Source organism: Nipponia nippon, unplaced genomic scaffold (assembly GCF_047370975.1).
Source record: "Nipponia nippon isolate SJK-2023a ecotype South Korea unplaced genomic scaffold, ASM4737097v1 scaffold_1, whole genome shotgun sequence".
NCBI classification, from domain to species: Eukaryota; Metazoa; Chordata; class Aves; order Pelecaniformes; family Threskiornithidae; genus Nipponia; species Nipponia nippon.
This window is the reverse complement of record NW_028262290.1, coordinates 134,868,900-134,895,077: the sequence shown is the minus strand read 5'-3', so window position 1 is coordinate 134,895,077 and position 26,178 is coordinate 134,868,900. Positions and strand designations below refer to the sequence as shown.

Here is a 26,178-nt window from a genome sequence, read left to right as displayed (position 1 = left end):
GAGAAGTTGTGGATGCCCCCTCCCTGGAAGTGTTCAAGGCCAGGCTGGATGGGGCTTTGAGCAACCTGGTCTAGTGGAAGGTGTCCCTGCCCATGGCAGGGGGGTTGGAACCAGACAATCTTTAAGGTCCCTTCCAACTCAAACCATTCTATGATTCTATGACATTCAGCACTGAGACTCAAATTTCAACCTCATGCCACATGCAGTAATGCCACTGTAAGAAATCTGGGATTGTCCTTGGAAGGGAGGCTTGGGAATCCTCCATTCCCATTCGAGTCCTCTTTGTATCACTAACTGTTCTTTATTTTGATACAGTAGGTAATGTAGCAGTGACTTAATACCGCATCACCACATAAGACTAAACACCACTATGTGAAACTACAATACCTGAAAGAACTTCAAAATATCTTAATTATCCCCCACACAAAGATTAAAGGAAGGAAGACAGTCCCAGGAATACAGAAGCTGCTTAATGTAATCATACTTCAGGATTACTCTTGGTTATTAAGGTCCTTTTTGGCTAGGGATGTTGCAGAGGATTGAAGTCGCTCATTGTTTGCCTTATTACCTTCAGCAAAACATCTGAGGAGCAGGAACACTGAGTTTGCTCTCCAAATCTAGCCTTTAGCTTTGTGGCACATGTAATCTTTGCATGGTAAAAATTCAGGCTGTATCCTGAACCCTAATTGGTTTGGGCTCCAGCATCAAAAGTTGGCAGCGTACTTGAAAATATCTCATTAATCTAATCTCGTGATTTTCGGGGCATTACAATGTTTTTATGTCTAGGATTTGCATCTATACTGTCAAGCATGTGTGGATCTCAGAATATTCTCAAGACCTAACTCTCCCATAATTCACACCACAAACCCTTAAACTTATACCAAGGCGTTATTTTAGCACGAGTGCCAGGAGGTGGAAAAACTCTCGCTATACTCAGAAACTCAGATTATACTCAGTGGCTTTGTGTGGGCCAAGCTTTTGTTCAGGCAGTGTGCCTGGCCTGCACCCAGGCAAAATCAATCATAGTAATGGTTCATCAGCTAGTACTGGGAGGTTGTTTTTCTTTATAACAGTGTAGATTATTTAAAACCAAGCTGTGAGTGGGCTATGTACGAAAGTATAGATGAAAAATTTGTGGGACATGTGGCTTAGTGTGCGCATGTGTGCAGTCAAACCCACTTTTCAGTTTGTAGTCTAGACATGGCCTTATGGCTTGGATTTGGAAATACTGAACCTCACAGAGATGAAAGTAGGGTTTAATACCCTAAGGCAGATGGGTTGGAATGTGGAGAAAACCTAATAATGCAGGTTACTTTAAAGTCTGCAGTATAACTGTGGTCAATCCCGCTCTTTTAAATGGGGAGGGGAGAATTTCATCTCATCAAAATTTGGCAGGTACAATTCAAGATAAATAGTTTGAATCCCTAATGACTGTGGTTTGGAAACAAAATTAAGCTTCTAATAAATTTCTGTAAATTTTCTTTCCGAATGTTCTGCTAAACACAACTTCGCTCTTGGAGGCAGCTGTAATAATATAATATTTTACATTTATAAAGTGCTTTTCATCCTGGAAATTCCCAACAGACTTTGCAAACTGCATTCATTCAAAATCACCTAAATGTGACTAAGCTGCATGGGGAGCAACAACCAGACACAGAGGCACAACACATACCTTGGACCATGGAAGTTTTGGCCAAAAACGCTAGACTAAAATTCTATCACTATTGAAAAAATAATACTTTTTTTTTTATCTACATGCAATGGCCAGGACCCTGGATTTTTCAAAATACGCAGTTGATTGTAAACTTTACCAGTCCACTAAGTACCTGGGAAGGTAGAAACAGTGAAATGATTTGGTTGGGACTGGAATAGTAATAGCCAGGGTGTCTTAAAACTAATGCTTAGAGTGTTAGGCTTTCCTTGCCAGATACATGTGGATATTAGCTCCAGCTCTTTATGTTTTGCATGCAGATGAGACAGTTGTCAGGTACAAAGCCTTAACAAGGCTACAGACAAGCAAAAGCACTTTCCTACAAGAGGGTGATGAACTGAATGTTACTAGCAATTGTTTGCCAGACTGGTATGCTCTGTTAAAAATAGAAAATACTAAACATAGCAGTAATTTAGAAAGAAAAGAAGTACTGCCTGCAACCAACTAATGCAAGTAATAGTATTAGGTGAATGTATATGTTAAGATTATGAGCTTTTTTGTTACAGTGGAAATAAAATGGAGGATATAGTGAGTGCTCATTTTGTTAGCTTACAAAACTGTCACATAGCATTGTATTTTGGCATCAAGCATGTTGAAAGATCCAAAAATGCTTGATACAAGTTAGAACTCAAATGTCTACTTCTTTAGAAGAAAGAACTCTCACGGAGTTCAACTGAAATTGTGCATAAGTGAGGCAGGATCTAGCTTGCTGAAGAGTAGCTGCACCATTCACTGAAATGCAGTTAGTTAAGACTGGAAAAATAATGGACTTAGTACATGGCATTAGAAATATTAAATCAAATTGAAACTGCATTTTTGTACATTGAGACAAAAGTCTCAACAAAATAAAAATGTATCACCAGAAGAAACAGATTAAACTGATTCTTGTTTTATGTACTCCATGCTACCTCACTCCTGCCAAAGGGCCAGTCCTTATCCAAGCATTTTAAGTAGATTATCAATAGAACACCTACAGACAAAGCACAACTCATATGGTACAGATAATAAACATGTATAAAAAACATTTTTAAATGTACATTTTCCCTTTCTAATTGTAAAATATAATCAAGATACTTTCCTTTTTTTTTTATGAGTTTTTGGAAGAATTCTCTTAAAACTGTACCATTTTAATTTTAAAAGAAAGTAATGATAACAATTGATGTTGTTTCTTGGGACCTATAGTTCATTAAAATTGTTTTTTTCTTTTACACACATGGTCTACAGGCCAAGTTGCGTGTTGTTCTGTGCCACAGGCTGTAAAGTCTTTTATACAGTATTTCTTTGTTTCAAGGATAACTGTTCAGAAAACCAGAAGGAAAAGATTCTATTTCTTTTTAAGTGTATGGAATGCAAATTTTTCTTGTTTCTGAGACTGTATTAGCAGGAGAAACATAAAAAAAGAAAACTGATTTTGGCTGAAGTCTTTAAAAGAGCCTAAGAAAATCAGCTGTCCCCTTTAGTTGGTTCACGAGGATGGTTTAGTTTCTATCGTCAGCTTTACATTTGTCTGCAAAAAGACAGCCACTAAAGCAAGGCGCTATTTTTCATTACAGCCCAAGAATCTGAGACTATGAAAGCCACAAAAAAAATGCAAATTATTCATTCTAAAGGCTACAGATATGGCAAAATATTTGACGCACACATTGAAAGTATTTAAATGTTATTTGTTACTCTTTTTTAAATGGAAGAGTAAACAGAGCATGGATCCAATTTTACGGCATTTCCCAAAGCTTTTTTAATATTGGAAGGCCAGGGAAGATTGCTAGATGATTATATACAATACATCCAGGTACTTTTGTACTGAAGTTCATAACCTATATTTGATTAAAGAATGTGTTTCAGAAAGGCACTGAAATGTGAAGGAACACTTCAGCAGATGCAGAATCCATCTCTTCTGTTAATTTGGATATTCACCCCTATTAAGAATGTATGTCTTATCTGGAGTCTGGGCTTTCATTTTTTGGCCGCAAAAAGATTTCTCATCTATAATACTACCCGGTACTTTCCCTTGTAAAGGCACGGGCACACTAAGTTTCAGTAATCTCTAAGTCTTCTTTTATTTCTCTCTCATTTATTACTGTTCAGTCTCTCAGACAGCTACCAAGCTACTCAGCTGAACACAAAGGAGTTATTTTTGTCTCCAAGAATATAACATGAGGCCTACTATACACAGAGTACAAAACATCAAGGCATTCATGACAAAAATCTAATTTAAGAACAGTGCTGTGAAATTCTCAGCAGTATCAAAGTGAAGAATACCTTAATAAAAAGTTATACGCGTCCCCACCTTTTACAAGCTTTGCTTCATCATGCAAATAGATACCGCTGGAAAATTAATTAGTTGAGGCGGACCCCCACATGCCCCTGGTTTTTTTGACATATAAAGGTCATATAACAAGAAGTGTGCCCATTTCAGGCTGGTTGATGGTTTTTCATTGGGTGCTGGCCATCTGTACCTCTGCACAGTCCAATTAAGCATTCTCTCTAGAAACACCTTACAGTAGAAATTCCGGAATCATTAGGCTGATTTCATTGAAATGTACTAGTTTATGAATAAGTAATACAGACGTTGTCTTTGATTCCAAAGCTAGACACAAATTGGGAGGTTGGTGCTTTCATGGACATGAAACTAACATGTTCCTAGAACTTGTGGGATGGAGGTTGGTGTCATTTGATGTGAACTGGGGGCAAGGTTATGTGTTCAGGCAAGTAGTGTGGTTTCAGACCAAAATTTCCAACCCCTGGAGGTATCTTTCTTCCGTATTTCATCAGGGCAAACTCCTGAATCTGCAGAAGGCCTTAGCAATTATACTGATGCCCCACATACCAGCAGAGTGCTACAGTCCTGGTGCATACCAAGGAATAAAGGCAGTGAGTGCTGACATTTTAAACCACTTAAGGATACATATAGTTGCTCCTCATGTTTCATTAGTGCTGAGTTTCATTATTTACTAAGAAGTAAAAAAAAATAAGTTTTAGTAATAAACAAGGATTAAATACAAAGATTGGAAACTAATTAGAAAATTGGAGACAGAATACAGTGAATAAAAGGATGGAGCATACTATTAAATAGGGTTCCAAATAGCTGCACATCATTACTAATCACTGTTATATCAAATTATGAGCTCTACCTCAACCACTTCATAGAAATCTATGACTTAAAGCCAGAAGAAGAGTGAGTTCTTGAGTTTTTTTGCTGTTTGTGTAACTGTTACTTATTTGTCATTCTGTGCCAGTTCTCCATATAGGTCACTCCCCACGAATCACGCTGCTTGAGAAGCGGCTAAAAGATGGATGAGGCCAAGGCACAGAGCTGTGCTGAGGGAATGTCTGCTGGGAGAAGGACTGATACGCACAGGGCAGGAGCAGAGGGATGCCATGGAGCAGTGAAGCCACTGCTTCGTGGTAGCTCCAGAACCTTCCTTCTCACCCAAAGCAGATGCTGGAAAGGACACCAGGAAGAGAAACATTGACAGTCTTCAAAGTTCACTGAATCAGTCACAACTGTGAGTCTGGGATCTACATGGTATGGGGTCAACCCTTCTTTACCCATGATTATGTATCTACTTGTCCAACAGAGAAATTGCCTGTTGGCAACAGTTGTCATACTGCCGAGGAAAGAGGAAACATCAGGGGAGAATATCTTGGTGAGAGCAGTGGCAAAGGTGAGGGGAAAAGTTTGCAAACCTATGTAAGTTATATTAAGATGTTGGGCGCTGTAGGTATTACTGACTCAGCAGATATGGTTGGGCAGTTGGTGCAACTGAGAATCGGGCCATTGATTTAAGAACCAGCTTTAGATTCCTAATTTTGAAAAAGTATTGGAAGTGTTGGCTTAAATGTCAAGAATTTATGAAGCATTTTGTACAGATGGTAATATAGCCTATTGCCGTGAGCTCTTTCAGTTTAGTCAACAGATAGATAATGAACAACACGCTACGGAACCATAGATTGTATTTTTACTTTCTGTTTGTTTTTTTCCTGTCTCTCTATTCTGCTAGTAGAGAATTTAAAGTGATATTTTATACTTTTATAAACAGAATGAAATTCCACTCAAATACACACCTGTAGCCCTATTCAGTAAAAAAAGTAAATTCTCATCTTCTGGCTTTCTTTCAGATTTTTTTTTTTAGTCTGTCACGTTTCCTTTCCCTATTGTTACTACAGACTCCATGGGGTATCATAACTGAAGATTCACCAGAATTCTCCATTGTAAGATCTTCCTTTTGTGCTGGCAGGAGATAAACCATCTCCTTCACTTTGTCTGGGACACAGATGGGTATGGGCAACATTCTTCCACTATTGAGTCGTTAATCAAAAGGATCTATTTTTCCACTTTTTAGTGGCCTAGCTTTTTCAGAATTTTGTCATTGAGTATACTGTAGAATATTTTCTATTTATGTAAGTGTGACCTTTTCCTAAACCAGCTTGAATTGATTAGTTTAGTGTCAATATTCTCTAAACCATGCAGGTTTTCTACACTTTTAATACAAAATGGACACTTAAGAGCTTCCTGCCTTCATGCCTCATTGAAAGATGAAAATGAGCAAAATGTAATGCAGCAATAAAGAGCACCATTTACCATTATTTTTTCCAGATATGGCATTTTGATAAAATTTAAAATTTGTCCTTGAGCATTCACATATTGAAAAATATTTATGAGTTTCAAAAATCTAGTGTTGGTATCTGTGAAAGAGATGTAGAACCATTCCTCATTCTTTCAGGCAGCTCGTAAAGGATATGTTGTGGGACACCATCTGGTGGATAAATGTAGTTAAAACAAATATTTATATTTGCAAACAAGTTCTCTTTTTTGTTCTATGGAGTTCATATTTGCTCAGATGTCTTACAGTTTCCCTAGCCTTATCTAGTCTCATAGTAAAGGAAAGTTAGAAGTACTATTCTGATGCAAATCCTTCACAAGCATGGCCTCTAAGTAACCCAGACCATGAAAGACCTTTGTGCTTAGAGTACTGAAATGTAATTCACTTTGAATGTTGATGATACCCATGGCTGCATTTCACCATTAGCATTTTGGCATGTGCTTCTGGAGTATTCATCATGCTTTTATTCACATCACGAAGCAATCTCAAAGCATAGGAACTAGGTTCCTGTTGGATAAGATTAAACTAGAAGATATGCTCCCAAAGCACACCTAATGCTCTCCAGCCACAGGACCAGGCTAGAAATACCCCTATGTAAACCTTCCTGAAATGCGTGGTGTGGATGTTAAGCTCTCATCACTAAGAAGTCTTTCATGCCACAAATCCTTTCCTATTAGCCTGCACTACTTACTAATGTAGACATCATTCATGTGGCTCACCTGAACCTACCAGCAGAGCAGAGACTACCTAGATGGGCTTTGTGAATCTGACTGGAAACTTCAGTCCATCCAGCAAAGTGAACTTCAAAATGGAAACACAGATGAGTCAGACTACTGTGTGTTTGAAGATTTGTTACGTAGTTCTAAGGTATGTAATGTAGTAGCTAAGTAAAAAGCCCTGGATCAAACCTTTTCTCCTTAGCCAAACAGAGTCCAGAAAAATTAATTTTTAGAACATGCTTATTTTTTTTCTTGGTGTGATAGGATGAATGTTTTGAGAGATTTCTGTAGAAGCAGGGTATTCTACTGAATTTCTTAGCATTTGGAAGATGGCATTACTGATACGCGTGTTACACATTTGCTGTCTGCTACTTTTATATTTCTCATGATGCAACCAAATAGAGTTATAGGGTGTCTTTTATAAAATTAAAAAAAAATGGAGACAGAGAAAGAATTGCATCTGTGTATAATTATGGCTGATGGGCTGAAAATTTACTGATCTTTTGTGAGCTCATCCTCAACAGAACCTCACACAATCATCCCCTTTTTATGCCAACAAAATGAGTTTTAGAGCCTGGATTTTTCTACATCATAAATGTAAAAATAAAGCAGTGTGTTGGGAAATACTATTGGCACCACTATATTTCTAACAAGCTGTAATACATTGCTGTATGCTGGTTTCTAGGTTAAGTCTGACTGTAAATTTGTAAGCACATACAACCATGTAGTACTTTCACCTTATATGATACAATATAGAATCTTAAAATATACAAGTTGTATATTTAAAACAAAGTAACCACAAATTCTTACAATTCAGAAAGCAGCAGTATTCCTGTAAAGAGAGGACATCATTTACTGAAAATGTTTTTACTAGGCACACCCAATTTTGACTTTTATGAGGCCAAGATAAGTAACACTGACTTCTTAAGTTATTTTAACAGCAAACGTTAAGTATTCAAGCTTCACATTCACTTTTAGGATTAGTAATGCCTATCAGATTGATGCTTGCATTTAAAGAGCTCTTAATTTTATTTTAAGAATGTAAGAAAGGCTTTACTGAGTAAGACCAGTGGTACATCCAGCCCAGTTTTCTGTCTCCAGCAGTGGCAATAGGAGAGGCTGTTCACAGAGAATAACAAGCCCAGCTGTTTTCAGAGGGTCATTCCTCTTTCACTTCCCATGATACAACATTGTTGTGTTAGGGATGCCAGAGGTACATCGCTACCCTATGGCAATATTGTCTATCTATTTGTCTAATCCCTTTTTGAATCTCTTGACACAGTTTGCCTCTACAATCTCATGTGATAGCGAGTGCCAGAACTCCACTGCCTTGTGTTTAAATAAATGTTTTGTTTTATCTGTTTTAAGCTGATGTTCTATTATTTTTATTAAGTTCTTGTATTACAGGATAGAGTGAACAGAAGTTCTGCCATCACCTTGTCCACTATTTTCATGACTTCTTAACCCTTCATCACTTTTCTTCCCAGCCTTCTCCTTTCACTGCTGAAGACTCCCAGCCTTTTTAGTCTCTCCTTATAAGGTAGCTGCTCAATCCCTTATTCATTTAATTTGCCCTTAGAGCTACATGTTGTTACACAGAATGCCAAGACATTTTTAAATTTTTTTGAGAGCTTCTCAGCAAATTCTGGGATCCAATTGCCATACTGGTGAAAAGAAAACGGAAGGTTTCCATATTATCCATCTGATAGTTGCTTTTCTAGTAAGACAGGTTACTTCTCCTAACTGCTTATTCCTAAGGGTTCAAAAAATTAATTCTGGAGAATTTAGTTTGATTTTCCTCCTTACTTATTTCAATCTACTATTTTATACGTAATGCTATTCATTAACTTCAAATTTAAAATTTTGAGGAGTACCTTATTTTTGCTATAGCAGGCTAATATATTTAGCTGTGCTTCAGTAATACTTACACTTTCCTCTAATGTGCTATTTGGTTATTCCTTTAATGCATTTATCGATCTACAGCTCTTTTAACTATGCTAGGCTCTTCTGGAATGTCTTTAAAGTTTTCCTCAAAGACTCTGAACCATATATGTTCATTGCCTGCTCTAACACTGAGTATTTCTCCTGCTCTAGCAGCTTAGGCTGAACACTGGTTTTGGAAACTTTCATTTTCGCTTTCATTTGAGGGGTGTTTTTCCACCTCATATGCTAGAGGTTAAACTTTATATTAGTAGCAAGTATTATGTACAAGTACAGAAGCTTATGGCCACAGGTAGCTATCATCTTCTTTTCTCCCAGGAGAAAAATACAAGCATTGTGCTGACTGTTACTGATTTGTAGAACACAAAGGCCTCATTCATTCTCATTTCAACGTCATCGCTATGTGATCTTCTTGACAAGTTTGAACAACTTGCAGATAAGCATCAAGAAGTCCTCATGAATAACAATGACTAAACTGTCAAGGCAGTAATAGTATGATTGAAGAGAGCATCCTCTAAATGCAACATATACTAAGGAATGTGGAGAAAACTTCCATGCCTTACAGTTGTGATAAAATGGGATGTGCCAATTTTAATGTAATGGTGAACTGGATTACTGATTGGAATCAAGTCTTAAAACGAATGGCTTATTTAGCCAAGAAGAGAGGGGGGTTGACATTTTGAATAAAGCAGAGCGATGTGCAGGAAACTTAGAGAATATAATATCTTTCTCTGGCTCCTTTCTTCCTCTGTGGGAGGCCACCGTATAGCATTCAAGGAAATTCCTTGATAGTGCTGAGTTTTATATGAGCAGATTGACAGGATGCACAGTTTGGTACGATTGTCTGTTTCTGATCAGGATTACTAATAGCAGGGGTGGCAAAGATCCAAACTGACCTATACTGGCAGTATAATTCAAGTAATTATTCAGGGAACCGTACTGCAAAGACATTTACTCCTTTACTTTCATGTGGAGTTCAAAATGCTGCAAAAATCTCATGGTATGCTGCACAACTGTGAGTTCCATGCTGCACCCGTTGATTAATAACGTGGTGAGGTACCACATGAGGCTGAGACAAGAAGATACATACAACAAGGTTCTAAAAAGTGATAAACTGGGTTTATTTAATTCCTAGATAAATTTCATAGAAGTAGGACACATATGTGAAAATTGGATGGTGAAGATTCCCATGCCCAGTATGACTAGGAATGTCATGTATACTAATTAAGCAAACAGAAACAAGAAAATAGTTTGTATGTATTTTTGCGGTGCATACAATTCACAGTAGAACAGGTTTCCAGTCTCAGTGCCAGATAAGCCTAGCCAAAAAGGATAATTGACTGGTTTTATGCACCATTGCACAGTGTCTAAAGGCATTCATAATCTATGGTTGATTGCATTTTGAATATTGCCAAAATGAATACAATCCCCTCACTGTTGAACAAGATCATAATATTTATACTGACAATTGAGAACTTTGAATAATACATAGTCCCATCACGTCTTTTCTATAAAATTAAGACTCTTTTATGTCCGAAATCAAAAACAGATTGCACAGTCCAAATAGTCAGGATTTTGTCAGCATTTTTCAATTAAAATTCCTTATTTGTATAAGTTGTGTCTTTGTCATATAAATATGAAAATACATTCTCACAGTATGGACTTGGATTCAATTCAACTTCCAGTTTTTCTTGTATGTTCTTATAGTAAGCTATCTGCCCTCTCAAAATGTGATATAAAGGAAGTTCTTAGTTTGTGAGGCTGAGAGAATAAAACAATGTTCCCATTTAAAAATTGTCTCAAAAGTTAGTATTAAATACGGAGACATCTTTCAAAAAGAGTGACCAGCTTCACTTTGACAAAGCACAGGCTAAGGGAGAGTATGTTCTCTCTCTGAAGAACATCCCACTTTTCAGCCAAAATTTGGAATAAAAAGTTATTTAAAAATTTCTGATGGAACATGGAAACAATCACTATGTTCTGTGAGTGTCCCAATCAAGCAAGAATGTGGGATCACTTTTAACATATCAATTTTCAGGCCCTTCAAAAAATTCTTCTCAGACTGAAACTTCACTGCATGCATTTAAGGATTCTAAAACTTTTAAAAACTATGTTATTAAAATATCTTTAAATCCACTTTTTTTTCTTCTAATTGCCCTGCTATCTGGGCATAGAGTTGAGAGTCAATAGATCTTAATTTTATTTCCGTCACTGCCATTCTGTGCTTTTAGAATTCTGTGCTTTGAATTCTCCATCAGTAAAACATGGATAAAAATAATTTCCTTGGTATAAAGCTTCAGGATTTACTGATGAAAGTATCTCTTCACAGAAACCAATGAGATTAATTTTGGTTGCTGGGCTTACAAAAAGCTGTAAGGTATCTAGATATCCTAGAACAGTTTTGAGACCTAAGGTGATTGATCTTTCTTTAAGGGAACAGTTTAACAAGTTTTCACCTGCATGGAAGGCAAACAGACTATCCCAGGCCAAGGCAAAGACAGCACCAGCCACACTCATCTTTTTTTAAGGGAAATTTTTCTTGTCAACAAAAGTTAAGGAGAGGGGAAAAAAAAAAGGTAAGTGGAATAGCCTCATTATTGCAGTGTATCCAGTGGACCAGCAGTTACATTTTGCTCATGGAAGGTGTAGACTGAAATTCCTGCCACAAATCCGGCAGAGGAGTGATTTGGGGCACTCTGTACTCACTGGATTTGGGGCATAGAAGACCTTCTCAGAAGAAAGTGCACACAGAAAGACTGATGCAACTGGCATGCGGTGCTGATGCTGGACAGTCTCTGGGACAAGGGGACTCCCTTTGAGTACAGTGCCCCTGCCCAAAAATTACTTCTGAATGTTCTCTTCATTCTTTACAGGCAGAAGAAAAGGGCACTGGGGCTGCTTTGCTTTCCACAGAAGTCACAGCTGCAAATCACATTTTCTGTTGGCTAGCTTAGTTTACAATCTGCCCTGCAAACTGATTTCAATTAATCCCCTTCTAGACACCTAATTTTTCCAGGGCATTGAACATGGCACGTTCACTCAAAATTCTGAATTTCTGTAAGTGAGAGGGTTTCCAGGAGTCAGGCACAGCAATACTAGGTTTTATAACTCGTATGTCTCCCTTTTAAATCTAGATAAAGGTCTTCTGCTTTTGAGTGTTAAATAAAAAGGAGATAATCTTTCCTGTGTGAAGAATGCCACTGAAGCGAGGCATTGCTTTCCCCTAATTTTCACACAGTTACATTTCTTAATGGGATTGTTAAGACAGGAGCACACACTTCCGTTTTTTTTTTGATCTTACCTTTACGTCTCTCTGATTCCACAACTTAAATGTTTTCTTTCTTCTTGTCTACCATTCCTCCACTATCCTTTTGACACAAAATGGCATGGGCTGTACAACTTAAGTAATACTGGATCACTGTTGTAAATACATCTGCTGAGAGTCAGAGTATAATGAGAAGCTGCACCGCTAAGAACTTTGAAGACCAACAGTGAAGTCCTGAAGGCAATCAGAGCATCGAGGATGGTGTTGCACTGTGGTGTTGTCAGGAGGGCTGCGAAGGCACTTGTCTACATTGGCTGTTCTGCGAGGACTGTGAGGTCTGACTGCCTTGCCGAGGTGACTGAGGATGCTTTGAGGCTACAGAGCAACATTTTGGAATTTTACTCTGGCATGTCCCAGGTACCAGTTCCAAATATTCATGTTATTTTTGAAGTTCCGTGAGAATTCTGCAGAACTGCTTTCTACCTGTGTTGAAGCTATTTCTAAAACATTAATTGGGACTTCTTTGGTTCTCTTAGGCAGCATGGGAGAAGATCAGAGAAAATTGTTCAGGATGTGCTGTTTAATTTTAGCGCACACATTGTACGCCAAAGCTGTTTATGTATGTGGTTAGCACAGTAATAGAGAGGGGAAAAAAAATAAAAACAAAAAAACCCCAGAAAGCCAGTTGCAATGAATGGTAGTTCAGCTTGTTCTTATTTGTGGTGGGGTTTTTTTGCTAGTGATTATTTGGGAAAAAACAGTATTTAACTACAATCCCATCTACCCAGGAGTTAAATATTCAGCACTGCTTACCAGTGACGTAAGATTAGCCTTAAAAAACATAAGATTTATTGGCAGTTATTAATGTTCTAATAGTACATGTTTTAGACCATTCTGAGAGTTAAGATGGTACTGTAGTAAAACGCTTGCAGATACATATCCAACTCCAGTAAATTCCCAACAATGCACTGGCAGACACAGGAAATCTTGCAGAAACTATCCCAGTGCAGACTAGGCAATGTTTTATTCCTGGCCCTACAGATTATTTTAATCAAGTCATTTACATATATGAAGTGTAGTTTCAGAAAATGTGCACATTTTTCGTTGTCTTTCAAGCTGAAACCAAGGACTAAATTTAAAAGCTGTTCAGACGTCGGGAGTTAGAAGCAAGTGTCTAATGTCACCTTCCAAAATGCCTAGCATAAATCAGTTTTCTTAGTCAATCAGATTGCTAAACATTAATTCTTAGGATTTTTTAAAAACTTACTAGAATTGCACTTTGTCCCAGAGCACCAAAGGGAAACTGTAATACTGGAGAATTTTTTGAGATATCCCTAGTTTTATCCCAAGCTACTATATTTTTGCCTTGGGGATGTTGGTTACTAAGGTTGAAGAATTAATACAATTTGTTGAAGCTGGGTTCACACTTTCAGCTTAGAAATGTGACTCTTTTTTCTTCCCACTTGGACATATTCGCAGTTCAGACAGAGGAGTCTGGAACAGCGTGTAAAAACTGAATTCCTGGACGGAAAGAATGAATTAGAAAGTAACAAGTACTAGAGGATTTTCAAAGGATGGATGTTTGTTACTTTTTGAAAATGCGACAAATTAAAGTGCATCAAATCGGGAACCAAAACTGTGTAAATATAGTAATAGATAGTTTGGCATGAATTTCATGGAATATAGGTTCTCTGATTAGATTTAAAAAATTGGGGAAATCAAGGATTAAGGTTATCCTTCTAGATAAACTAATGTCTTCTTGAATATGTGGACTAGTTTAACCAGGGTGGTTTTTATATATCTTACACAGTTAAACTGAATCAATACTAAATATTAAGCATTCCACCTTAAATTTAATCTATGATTTTTTGTTGTAACCAGGGAAAAGAATTTTGAGATAGAATAATTTGAAGGCAAATAAACCCCAGCTGTATTCTGAACTGTCTGACAAAATGGTGACAGTCCTGGAAAACAGAATTACAATAAGCAAGGTCAAACTTACGTCACTACTAAAAGACAGTAAGGAAACAGAGAAATAACTAGAAGGCATCCGCTCCATTTTGCAAAAGTATTTAAAAATTCTGAACTATGTCCTTGTTGGACAGAATATTTTAAAAATTTATGTGAAATGCGTTGTTTCAAAGTAGTATTTTTTAAAACCAAAAGTTCAGCTCTTACAATTCTCCTTTCCACTCTGAAGTTACGTAAGTTTTCTGGATCACTAGACCTTCCTAAAAATGTTTGGCTTTAACAAAACAGTCTATTTGAGTAATATTTTTTAGATGAAAATCTTTTTATCACCTTGAATGAGCTAAAATAACAAAAGCCAATGCTATGTATGTATGTGTGTGTGACTAGAATTTTTTTTTTATCACATCAGACAATTACCTTTTAATGGAAAGTTATTCCTACTCATCAATAAGCAGACACACAAAACAGGGAGCTTCCTTGTATCAATAACCTTTAACTAACAGCAAATCTTCTGTTTCCTCAAGGCAAATAATCAGGTAGCTCTGACACCTGCAGCTACTGGAAACATTTGTCTAAGAAGGAATCAAACTAGTGGGAGCCTGGGGAAATATAAATACAGTAAATGGATTGAAAATACTTCACCTGGTGCTTAGAAATCGTACAGTTATGAAGTACTACTCTTTGCTAATAAAAAAACCCTAGAACTCACCAAAAGTTACCTTACTGTGGTGTTGGAGCAATTACCAAATATATTTAGAAGAGGAGAAAGCTGTATTATGGATTAAAGCAGTGTTTATACACTGAACTATATGAAGGTAGAAGAGCTCTCTAAGATGACAATTGCTTTTAAGGTCTGCTGGTACACTTTACAGAACACATCTATCACTTTATTTTAAAAACACAGATATTTCTGTAGAAGTGGAAGTGGGCTCTACCCATACGTGATTTTATAACCGTAAATGTCTTTTTAAAATGAAATCACAAACAGCCTGACAGGCATAAAAGCCAAATTCTCAAAGGTACCAGTGTACCTAGAAGTCCAAGCAGTTATCTAACAGCTCTTTATAATTCATGTAGTTTGAGTAATTCCTCTGTGTTTGACAGTTCCAAAGAGTCCATATTGGATTCAAATTGTGCTCTGCTACAATGACTGTTACTTGTTCGAGTTCCCTACCACTTTTACAAACATATTCTCAAGTATTTTTCTCCCCGGTACAGCTTTGTGAACTTGAACACATACCTGTGTTAGTCATGGGTCTAAATAATGCCAATACATATCAGTATACATACCATGCCTCTACATATCATTGCAAGATAATAATCTGAAAAATGAGAGCATGGGCATAAGAGAACTTTAATCTGAATTTATTAAACTGTTCCTACATGACAGTGAAATCATCATGCCTACCAGCTGTAGAAAAATCTCAAAAGTCAATCACAACTATGTAGTCTGCGAGAATCTTGCAGTTCATGAAGGTGCTCTTCCAACATTTTCTCCAGCCCTTCATCATTCAATGTTACCTGCTCCCTTTTTCTCAAGCATGAAGGCAAGAAACAAGAAACAGAAACAGTTGTGAAACATAATTATGCTATTTTCATTCTGCTGCTAATTGGCAATAACATAACAAATTTATGAATGTGATTATATGAACATAGGAGGAAAACAGTGACTTGATCTAGAAGGTCTGGTCCAGGCCTAGATCCTAGATCCTGTTTTCTGTGCAGGACAGTATTGTAATGGTGGTTTTTGCCATGTACACAGATTCAAGAGACAACTGAGAATTAATACATCAATTGCCTTTGCTACACTGCCACGGTGTCCAGATGCCATGTGATCCTAACTCTTCTAGTAGCTTTAGCTACTTTTTAGTACCTTTAGCTCAGGTACAGTACTGAGTATATGGTAATCATTAGAGAATAAGAACAGTAGTAGTAATGTAGTGTATAAGTAATTCATTCATACGGCTTAGGTCAGTAGAGCTTTGATAGACTAAACAGAAGTTACAGGATCCCAAAATATCAAATCAGTGAGACAGACGAGTCAGGGTTTTTTCCAGGGCAGGAGGCATGAAGAAACAATTGCAGTGCCAGGTAACCAATAAACATAATTTATCCCATATTTAGATTAAGATGCATGATCATTATTATATAAATTAAGACTTTTTGTATGATTAAGATAATAATTATAAGAGTTCTGGTATTGTCATTGCACTCCTTTTCCCCTGAATCAATGTACACGCAAGTTCTTACATGTATAAACTCAAACTCTTCTTCGGACTTTAGTTTTATTTTGTATTGGCATATAATCGTTTGCATGTATTTCATATTACAGTATGAAATCACCACAGGACATGTATTTGCCATGTTATATCTTCATAGCATTAACTGAACAATTAAGTTATTACATTTTGTTGTTGTTGTTGTTGTTACTGGGAATGCCTATGCTCTCTGAACATGTTCCCTGAGCCCTCATGGTTCCACAGATAAGGGCCAGCAATGGATCCAGGCCTCCCAATACCCAATTAATAGGCACACTGCCATCAGACATCAGTAAGAACAGTATTGACTTCTACATGTAGAGAGCTCTGCAGACATTATCCTTTTAGAAACAGTTATTACTTAAAGGCTAAGGTGGTCAATTTGGTTAGGAAGCAGTATTAAAAGTTTTAAACATGCATAGTATGTTTTTATGAAAAATACCAACAATGTTAGTAACTTGATTTCAAGTACTGCATACAGCAGTTTTACTCACATGACTAACAGGGACACTTTTATAAAAATTTCTCTATTAAAATATCTTCCCATGAAGCCTCAGGCATTCCAAGCTTGCACATTATAGAGGACCAAAAATTCCAGTTATCATGGTCTGGAAGGCATATGTGATCATGGCAATGGAGGTTGGGTTTTTTTTTAATATGTTAGGATAGATACAAACCACTGTGGAAGTGCACATGCAACATTTTGAAACATTAGGATGTAGATTCCTGAGACGAGAGTAATAATTTGCCATAATGTTGTTTACATACCCATAAAAGAGCTGCAGCAGGCAAGAATTTCTTTTCTGACTGTCGATCAGACTTGGAAGCTGAACTGAGGAACACTCCAGCACGCAGAATGGACAGAGAACAAAGTTAAGAGTTGGTTATGTTGAAATGAACGATACATCCAAATTGTGCTGATAGAAAAATAAGACCGAGCATTTATGTATCTGTTGGAACGCTTCTTTATCAGGCCTGTCACATTTGGGGTGGTGGTGGTCTTTATTCTCCAGGGTAGGATTCAGATGTCAAGTCAGACTGAAGCTGGACTTGAATGTGCTAGTTCATCCATATGATGCAGTCTGCTGGGACTATTTTGCCTTCTTCCCTTACACTTACCATTGTGTAACATATATTAATTTATATTACACATAATACTAGAAAAACTAAAGAATTCAAATTTTTTGTTTCCCGGGCAGTAGGCTAATCATTCAAGTTAATCACTAGCTTCAAACTGAAAATAGTCTGAACTGTTTAAGTATAGGGTCAAGCTTGTATTATTTACTGGGGGAAAAAAAAATTCTCCCAAAATTCTGCTCCTGAACTTGTTAGGGTCACTGCGATGTCGTCAGTGCCATCAGCAAGATTAATAGTATGAGCGAGAGAAGTCATTCAAATGCCTGAATGCTTTAGACAGCTTGGAGTATTTGAAACATCTGCACAGGGCTTGCAGCTACTGGACCTGCGGGAGACCTGCACTCTTCTGGAGCAATAGCTGGAATGCAGGTGGGATATCCCACTGATCTTTCCTCAGGCTGCTGGGTTTCACCTGATAAACACTGATAAAATATTTCCGGTAACAAGAAGAAAAAAGGAAATATGCATTTATCTACAATATTTTGCATTTACTTCACACCTTTCCAAGTGAAATTTACGTACACCCTCAAAAACAAGTTAATTGTATTAGTTTCTATGTAGCATTAGTATAATACAGGCAATTTTAAATTTGTCCCAGATAATTCTCTTATTTTTTGATGGATGTTCTGTAGGTATGCAGAACTGTACGAACATGTGAGATGGAAAATAATTCTGTAGCAGGATCTGCTTTCTTTGGGGAGTTGGACTAGATGACCTCCAAAGATCCCTTCCAACATGAATTAGTTGACTCAATAAAATGAAGATGCATTTTTTAAAAATGCCTTTCATGAAAAAGCCATACAGCCCAGTACCTTTGATTATAAGTATTTAATTATAGAAGATAGTAAAGGAAAGAACTGTGCAAGCACCATACTGCAATGGTGTGCATTGTATGAATTTCTTCAAAAAAGTGGTGAGTGCAATCTTGCTATTTTGTTTTTCATTGTTAAATATTTTTCCTTTTACACTAAATAAATGTGCTGTAAAAATGCAGGCATTGTCAGGGACATGCACTGAAACACTCAACATTAAATCAGGAGTCAATAAAACTACAAAGGTGAGACTAATATGCAACTAGTTTAAATTATCTACATGAAAATGAAAATAGATTTCACTTAAAATATTTGGGACATTGCATGAAACAATAATGTTACTAGTATAATATATAGAGAAATGGAAACCTTCAAAACTGTCATTTTTAGAAATTGCACAGGACTTGAAAAACAGGAATCAAATATAAACCCTGAAAAATAAAGAACCTGGTTCTAATATCATAGACAAAGAACAACTGAATTTTGAAGATTATAAACTCTGGTGACTAAAAATATCACATATTAGACATCAGTTTTAGCATGTTGCATCTTTCACAGCTATTGAACAATAGGTTAAGTTACAAAGAGCCATTGAGCTCTCAATTTTTCAGTACAGCCCTATCGAAATCATTGGGAAGTCAAAAAAGAAAATAAAAAATGGTAGAATGATTAGCCCATCACCTAATTATTGTCCGAGTATCACTTGCTAGACTGTGATAAAACTCTTCCCACCATATTTTGCCCAGAGAGGATGGAGAATGTGGGAGACTGGACTAGAGAGCATCCAAGCCCGCATAAAGGGTCTCAGCAATGTAGACAGACAGGTTACGTTTTAAACCAGGTTTAATCTGAACTTTATTATCCAAAGCAAACCTATGTTTCTGTAATGTGGTCTCTAAAGTGACACAGTGACAATCCCCTCTATCCATGGTGCGGGACTGAAGCACGGACATACTCAAATGCACTAGGAGGCCTCTGAAGTACTTCAGGGAATAAAAGGTGTTACTCTGTGGGTCAGATGAACTGCTCTAGGCATCTGCGCTCCTGGTGGTTTACAAAATGAATAATCTCCTGTTCTGTCCTACCACCTTTGTCAGGAAAACCAGAAGATCCGTACTTTCCCCTGTTTTCATGTTCTGTTATCACATAGTATAAGACCACATTGTCTGGTTGCAACTGCGTATCCATGTATAAGCAAATTAAGTATTTTTAGCACAGAAGTATAATGAGAACTTTTTGGAAAAACGTGTATAGCAAGTAAGTCATTATTCTGAATATCCCAAAGGACAAATGATCATTTATTCATTTATGCACAGCAGTCCAGGAATAGGATTAAATAGGTGACAGGTTACATATTTTGGAAAAGGACAACACCTAGTCAGTGTAAAACACGGTGATAGTTCAGTCTGAATACAAAAATATTCATTTTCTGCCCAAGTTCCTTTAAACTTAGTGGGGATTTTAAGTGTCAATTTGCAGATGCAGAAAGAAAAAGATGCTACCTTTATTGGATTTTGAAGTCTCTATTTAGGCATCCAGACCAAGTCTGTAGCTACCAGTTATTAATAGAGACAAGCACCACAAAAAACCAAAACATATCCAAACAAACCTCAGCCCATGTATGTCACACCTCTGTGTTGGAATGCAACAAAACACCTTCTAGAGGTTCCCTCTCTCTCTCCATACCTTTGATTACTGAATTTGCTTGTCATATGTTAACTGAACTACTTGATAAGACAATTTTATTATTAAAGTTGACTTCTTCTTTAATAACCATCTCACCTTTCACAATTCTAAAGTGGTAGCTTTATCTTGATTGAAAACACCGAACTCGAGTGTAAAAATGAAAAAAACGTGGATCTGTGTACCAGTTTCTTCTTCTCCAGTACATTTCCTCTTTTATGTTTTTTAATACCCTAGAGATATTTTTAGAAGCTAAAATAAGTGATTAAAGGCATTTCTGTTGTCAGTTTTATACTTTTAAGATGTCTAGTCTTTCTTATTTGAGGTTTCTATTTGTTTAAAGCTACCTAGCTGAAATGGCAGCCACCCACACAATTTTTCCATGAAAATTAGATATTTGCAATATAATACTTGAACTGTAGTTCCATTCCTCCATCATACACACTACATCTAGTTTCAGTGGTCTGAACAAGCAAAGGCATGCACATAATTAATTCCACGAGGGACAGCTTATTCATATATTTGCGCTCACAACTCTTGCTCTTTGTGTATCAGTTGCACATAATTTACAATGACTATTTCTGCTAAGTTGAGTACTCTGTGTAAATTAAAGTCTAAATAAAGCTCCAAGTTTTCAGACATACTTTTGTTGTAGCTTGATCAAACATTTTGCCATTGTACTACATGCACATAAGTGTACACACACACACTGGAAATGGCTTTTTCTATTTTTCAGCTTGTGCTATGCAGTAAAATGGTTATAAAAATAACAACATGGCAATAATTGCTTGCACATGTGGATGTCATAAACATTTTGTGTTCCTTTACAATCAAATGCATTGTCACAGCAGCGGGCCGGTGCTGGGAGTGGGGATGGAAGGCATTTTCTCAGGCACCAAGGTGATCTGCAAGTTCAAATGAGTAATGCACACGGTGTAAATTAGTTGTAAATTAAAGTCACAAGTGTTTTCCTGATAGGTGACATATATGCACATAGGATTTGTGCTTTAAAAATAAACAAAGAAAAACCCAAACCCACAGAGGAATGTAGCTTAAAAAAAAAAAAAAAGGCAGGCAGCACACTTTTTCAGGATTGTGAGCGAATACGACCCAGGAGACTTCCCGCAGGTAAAGCAGGTCTCGCCCACCTCCCTCGGCCGTCGCCGCCCCGGGCTCTCCCGCAGGAAGACTGCACCCGGGCCCCCTCCCCGAGCGCCGGCTGGCCGCGCTCCCTGGGGAGCCGCCCCTCGCCCGCCATCACCCTCCTTCACCCGACGCAAAGCCCCGTCCGGGTTAACGCCCAGCTGTGGGCTGCCCAGCGGCGGCTCAGGCTGCCATTTCGGCCTTAAAGGGAGCGCGGGGACCGCCGCGCCCGGCCAGCCTCTGGCACCCCCGGCCGCCTAGGAACGGGACTCTAAAATGGCGGCGGCCGCTAGCGCCGGTGGGCAGGTGAGCGGAGCGGAGCGGAGCGGCGGCCTCTCCCCTCACCCCGCCCCCGCGCGCCGCCAGTGCCCCAGCTGCTCCCTCGCCTCCCGCTCGGCGCCCGCCGCCGCTCTGAACGGCGGCCGCCCCAGGAGCGGCCCCTCGCACCCCGCCCGCCCCCGCAGCGCCCCCGGCCCGGCCCCACAGGCGGGCGGCGCCGGCGTCGCCCCCTCGCTCCGCCGGGCCGGGGGCGCGGAGGAGAGGGGGAAGCTGGCTACCGCACACCGAACGCAGGGGAGCGCGGTTCCTGCCGCGGCGGCGGAAGGAGCGAAGCTCCCCCGCTTGCTCTGGAGGAGCGGGCCTGCCCCGCCGCCCCCCGTCCGCCCTGGGGCGGCAGCGGGCGGCTCGGCTCCTCCGGGCCAGCCTGCCCTTCCTGGGAAGGATCTGGCGGGGAGAAGCCGCGCACCTGAGCTCCGCGGGAGCGGCTGAGGGCCCTGCCGGCGCCTCTGGCCGCGGGGTGGTGTGGCGGGGGCCCGGGGCTGACTGGGAAGGGGGCTTCCCGGGCGGGGAGGGGATGAGATCTCAAATAGTGGAGTGTGAGAAATACAGATGTTGGGGCACAGTCTTCCCGAGTGTGACTGTCGGACACAGTACCTGGGGCTTCTGCTCCTGCGGTAGGTGTGCGTTCCCCATCGCTACCTCTGGCAGCCGCGCGCTGTCTGCAGTCCCTGGGGCCAGACATCGACACGCCTGGGGTTGTCGCACAGCTGCTCTTCTCCAAATAACACCTCTCCTTCCGTCTGCAGATTTGGTCTTTGTAGAAAGAAAAATACATCCATTTGTCCTGGATTTTTCCCCTGCCTGACAGCTGTGGTCAGGCTCCTGGCCATACCGAGTTGCTGGGCAAATGGCCACTGTCCCAATGCCAGCTGTGTGGAGAAAGCAGCTCGTGTGCACTGCGAGTCCCGCGAGCTCTTGCTTGCTCTGTTCACAAAGTGCAGATCCAGCACGTTTGCAAGTGCACCCGCAGTTATTTTATGTACGTTCAATACGCCCAGAACATGCTGGAGTCATTGTGCAGCCGATATAGGCCGCTTTAGACGTGCCCATCAGTGTTGTATTTGCAAAGTTAGACCAATTTTGTATTTTAAACAACAGTGATCTTAATGATGTTGGGCATAATAACTCCTGTATTAAAACCATTTTTTTTTGATGGACATGCTACTTTATATCAACCACTAGTAACTGAGATCCATAATGCTTATGTTGCTATGATTCATTGCTTTTACAAATTATAGCATGTCAGTAATATACTCTGAAAATTAAAATTGGGTCTACATTTTTCAAAATTAAATGTACAAGCAGAGTTTTCTGGATGTATGATTTTAAAATGTCGTGTGCATGAAGTAAAGTTGCATAAAACAAAATTGGAACTGCATTGCAAGGTAAGCAGTTTTCTTGTTGATCACCTGTACTGGGTTGGCTGACCTGAGTGAGAATCCCGTTCTCCCGTCAACAGACATTACTTTTTCAAGTAATGAAAAATTACTTGAAAAAAAAATTAACATATGTGTAACATAATCGTTGGAGTATTTTTGTCAATTTAAAATAGAGGCTCCTAATTTAATCTATCTTTCTTGGACTACATTATAGTTTGCGAGGTGGTGTGATGCATATATTAATTTTGGTGAGCGTATTAATTTAGATACTGAATATACATATGTTATAGTGTAATGAATCTATAATTATGCAGTATATTATGCTGAAAAATGTACTGTATACTGTCAGGCAGTAGAAAAACAGCTGAAGATCTGTGGCTTTAAGAGGAATGTGGATGTCTTGGTATTGTATCTGGCTGGACAGTAAGTAAAATACGTTTCTCTGGCTTTTACTAAAAGTAGAGCACAGTAAATGGTAACCTTTCGTAGTGCTTTCTGTATCAGATACTCTCGGAACGTCATTTATATGTGAAATATCAGTAAATCATATTTATACCGAGTCTATACATGTTGTGTAGGAAGAAATGGTGAAGATACACTGACCTACACAGCAGAGCTATACTCACAGTGAAGTAGTTAACTGCCTCAGCCCTTGATACACAGTCCTCCTCCAGCAACCCAGACTTGCTCGAAGGTCTGTGAGTTCACAAGAGTTGTGCATGAACTTCTACCACAGGGAGCAGAGGAGTGAGGCTTAATGGGCTGATCTCTGCCTCTTCTGACTGGCTCATAAGGCTGGGTGGAAAGAGTATCAAGAAAGCAAATGAAAAAACACAGGACCTGCCCAGTCTGAGAATTGCCAGATTTCTGACCTCCCTGAAGAAATCTTATTGCAACAGTAAAACTCATTGGTAGCACCTTTGAAATTACCTGCATCTTTACTGTTAAGAATTGAAGGGAGAGCAGGGCAACGTGAAGTGAGTACAAGCACAGGAACACTTGTTTGGGGCTGGCAGTACTGATCAGAGAACTACTCTCCTCTGAGAGCTTTGTAAAACAGCTTAAGATGTAGGGCAGATGGGGAGAAGAAACCATGCTAAGTGAAGGAAGGCAGAGCTTTCATGAACCTGTGGGTGATCTAGGTTGATCGAGGTGTATGTTGTAGGGTGAACATGCTGAGAGGCTACCATAGAAAGATGGATACCTGACAGGGCATACTTCAGAGTTTTTGGAAAGCATACTTTGAATTTCTGGCCAGGGCATAATTCCAAGTATTGCATACCTGTCTGCATCTAGTGTTTGTACAGTTGATATCATATATAAAGAACTAATGTCATTTAATAATTCAGGGACAAGGTTTTCAAGGTCTCTAGGTCCTATGGATGCAATAAAAGTTTATATAATGAGAAAATTACAAGATGCTTATATATATTTTCTAAACAATACAAGAAAATTATTATAATGCATATGTATAAAAGAATTAAGACTGTGTATACAGTCTTAATAGGCACATTTTCTGATTTTAAATACTTAAATGTGTGCCTTCACTGGCTTTGAAATATTTTTTGGTATGGAATAATAAGAAATGTTCAGATGGCAGATATAGAAGTGATCTGTCTCCCCATGAAACCATTTTGAGAAAGATGATGCAAGCTGGCTTTTTTGATGATGGCAGAGAAGTGAATTCCTTTTATTCTGTACCAGTTTATATAAACCTTGAACCTCAGCCAATCTCAGTATCAGATCGTGCCTCCTTAACTGTTGGTTTGACATAATTTTCTGCTGGCTGGAATAAGAATATGAAAAAATAATGATTAAAGTCAATCAAGTAAGAGGGAATGAGTTTGTATTTTTAAACCACTACTATTAAAGGGACATGAAAAAAATGTACTTTTGGACACTGAAACCTGTCATCCTAGGAAAACTGATTAACTTAGCAGTAGGTAGGAAAAGAGTGCTGCAGGCCAAAAAGGATCAGTTTGTAAGAGACATGCAAAGTCTGGAAGGCATACAGAAAGGGACAGGCTCTTTTAAAGTGTTAGAGGAATTAAGCTCTACCTGGGGCAAATTGAATGCCTTAATACCAGGGGGAAAAAAAAAAAAAAAAAAAAAAAAACCAAACCAAAAAACCAAACAAAACAGATCAAGGCTTGAAGCTAGTCAAGATGAGGCTGTTACTAGAGAGGGAGTCAAGCCAGTTAAAATGTAAACCTGTAAACTAGATATAGAACAGCAGTGACAAAGAAGATGAGGACGTTTTGGCATTGCTACCTGAAAAATAGTTCAGGGGTGTACAGGTAGAACTACACAGAATTAGATAGTAATTCTGTAAGAGCTCTGTACGCCCTGTCAACACTCATCTGCTTGTCTTTACTACTTGCAGTAATGTATTTTCTGGTTACTTGTGACAATAGGCACATAAATACATATTTGCAGGGTTTGTTTTTATGGATTATTTGAGGAAGCCAAATAAACAGTTTAACCAAGTAGCAGCATGGGATAATGTGATTTTCAGAAATGCAGGAGTACAAAAGTACAGCACCTCAACTTCGTAGAGTTTGCTCTTGACAGATTTTTTTTTTTTCAAACGCAGGATCAGAAAAGGTGTCCACTCCCTTTGTCTATATCTGGAGGGTTTGTTGGGAAAAAACAAACAAACAAACAAACAAAAAACAAAACCATGGGAAGCTAGAGACTAGGCTTCACATTTGGAAAACAGGCAGATCATTTTAGGCTGATGATGTGAGGTTAATTTTTATCAATATCTTGTTAGTTCTTTCTGAAACACTGGCCCTAGTCTTTCAACATGTTAAAATCCACGAGGAAAGTTTTATTAAGTCAATTACAATTTGTCATTAAAAGGTCATCTATAATTATTCTAGAGGAAATGAAGAACATTTATTTAAAACATTGAAAAATAAGAAGGAGCAATTAGTGAAAATTACTCGGCAGCTCACTAATATTCTCTGGTTAGTAGGTAATTTGTTATTTATAGTACATTAGCAAGCTCAAAGTACTAGATACACAATTAAAGAAAGAACCCTGCCAGCACATAGGAGATAGTTCCAGCCTCAGTGGGTGTGCAGTTTTATTTAAAACAAGACTGTTAATGAATATGAGTAAATGCTAAGTTTGTATGAGGACAGGAGAGAAGAGGGGTGAAAAAAGGGCAAAAGATTTCACAATATGCACTAATATGAAAAAGAATAGGAGATG

At 38.6% G+C, this 26,178-nt stretch overlaps 1 protein-coding gene across 12 annotated transcripts in view; it reads left to right on the top strand.

Annotated features, from left to right (window-relative positions):
- The window catches only part of LRRC72 (leucine rich repeat containing 72), a 67,490-nt gene that overhangs the window by 26,087 nt on the left and 15,225 nt on the right, over positions 1 to 26,178 (top strand). For 3 of the 12 annotated variants that reach the window (XM_087773871.1, XM_087773918.1, XM_087773860.1), the window contains exon 3: positions 12,381 to 12,657. In XM_087773871.1, coding sequence (XP_087629997.1) covers positions 12,499 to 12,657 — 159 coding nt within the window. In that variant the 5' untranslated portion in view covers positions 12,381 to 12,498. Of the gene's footprint in view, positions 1 to 12,380; positions 12,658 to 21,078; positions 21,551 to 22,089; positions 22,198 to 23,311; positions 23,386 to 26,178 lie in introns of those variants that run through there. The other 9 variants (XM_087773890.1, XM_087773895.1, XR_015708052.1 and 6 more) reach the window with 9 other exon arrangements.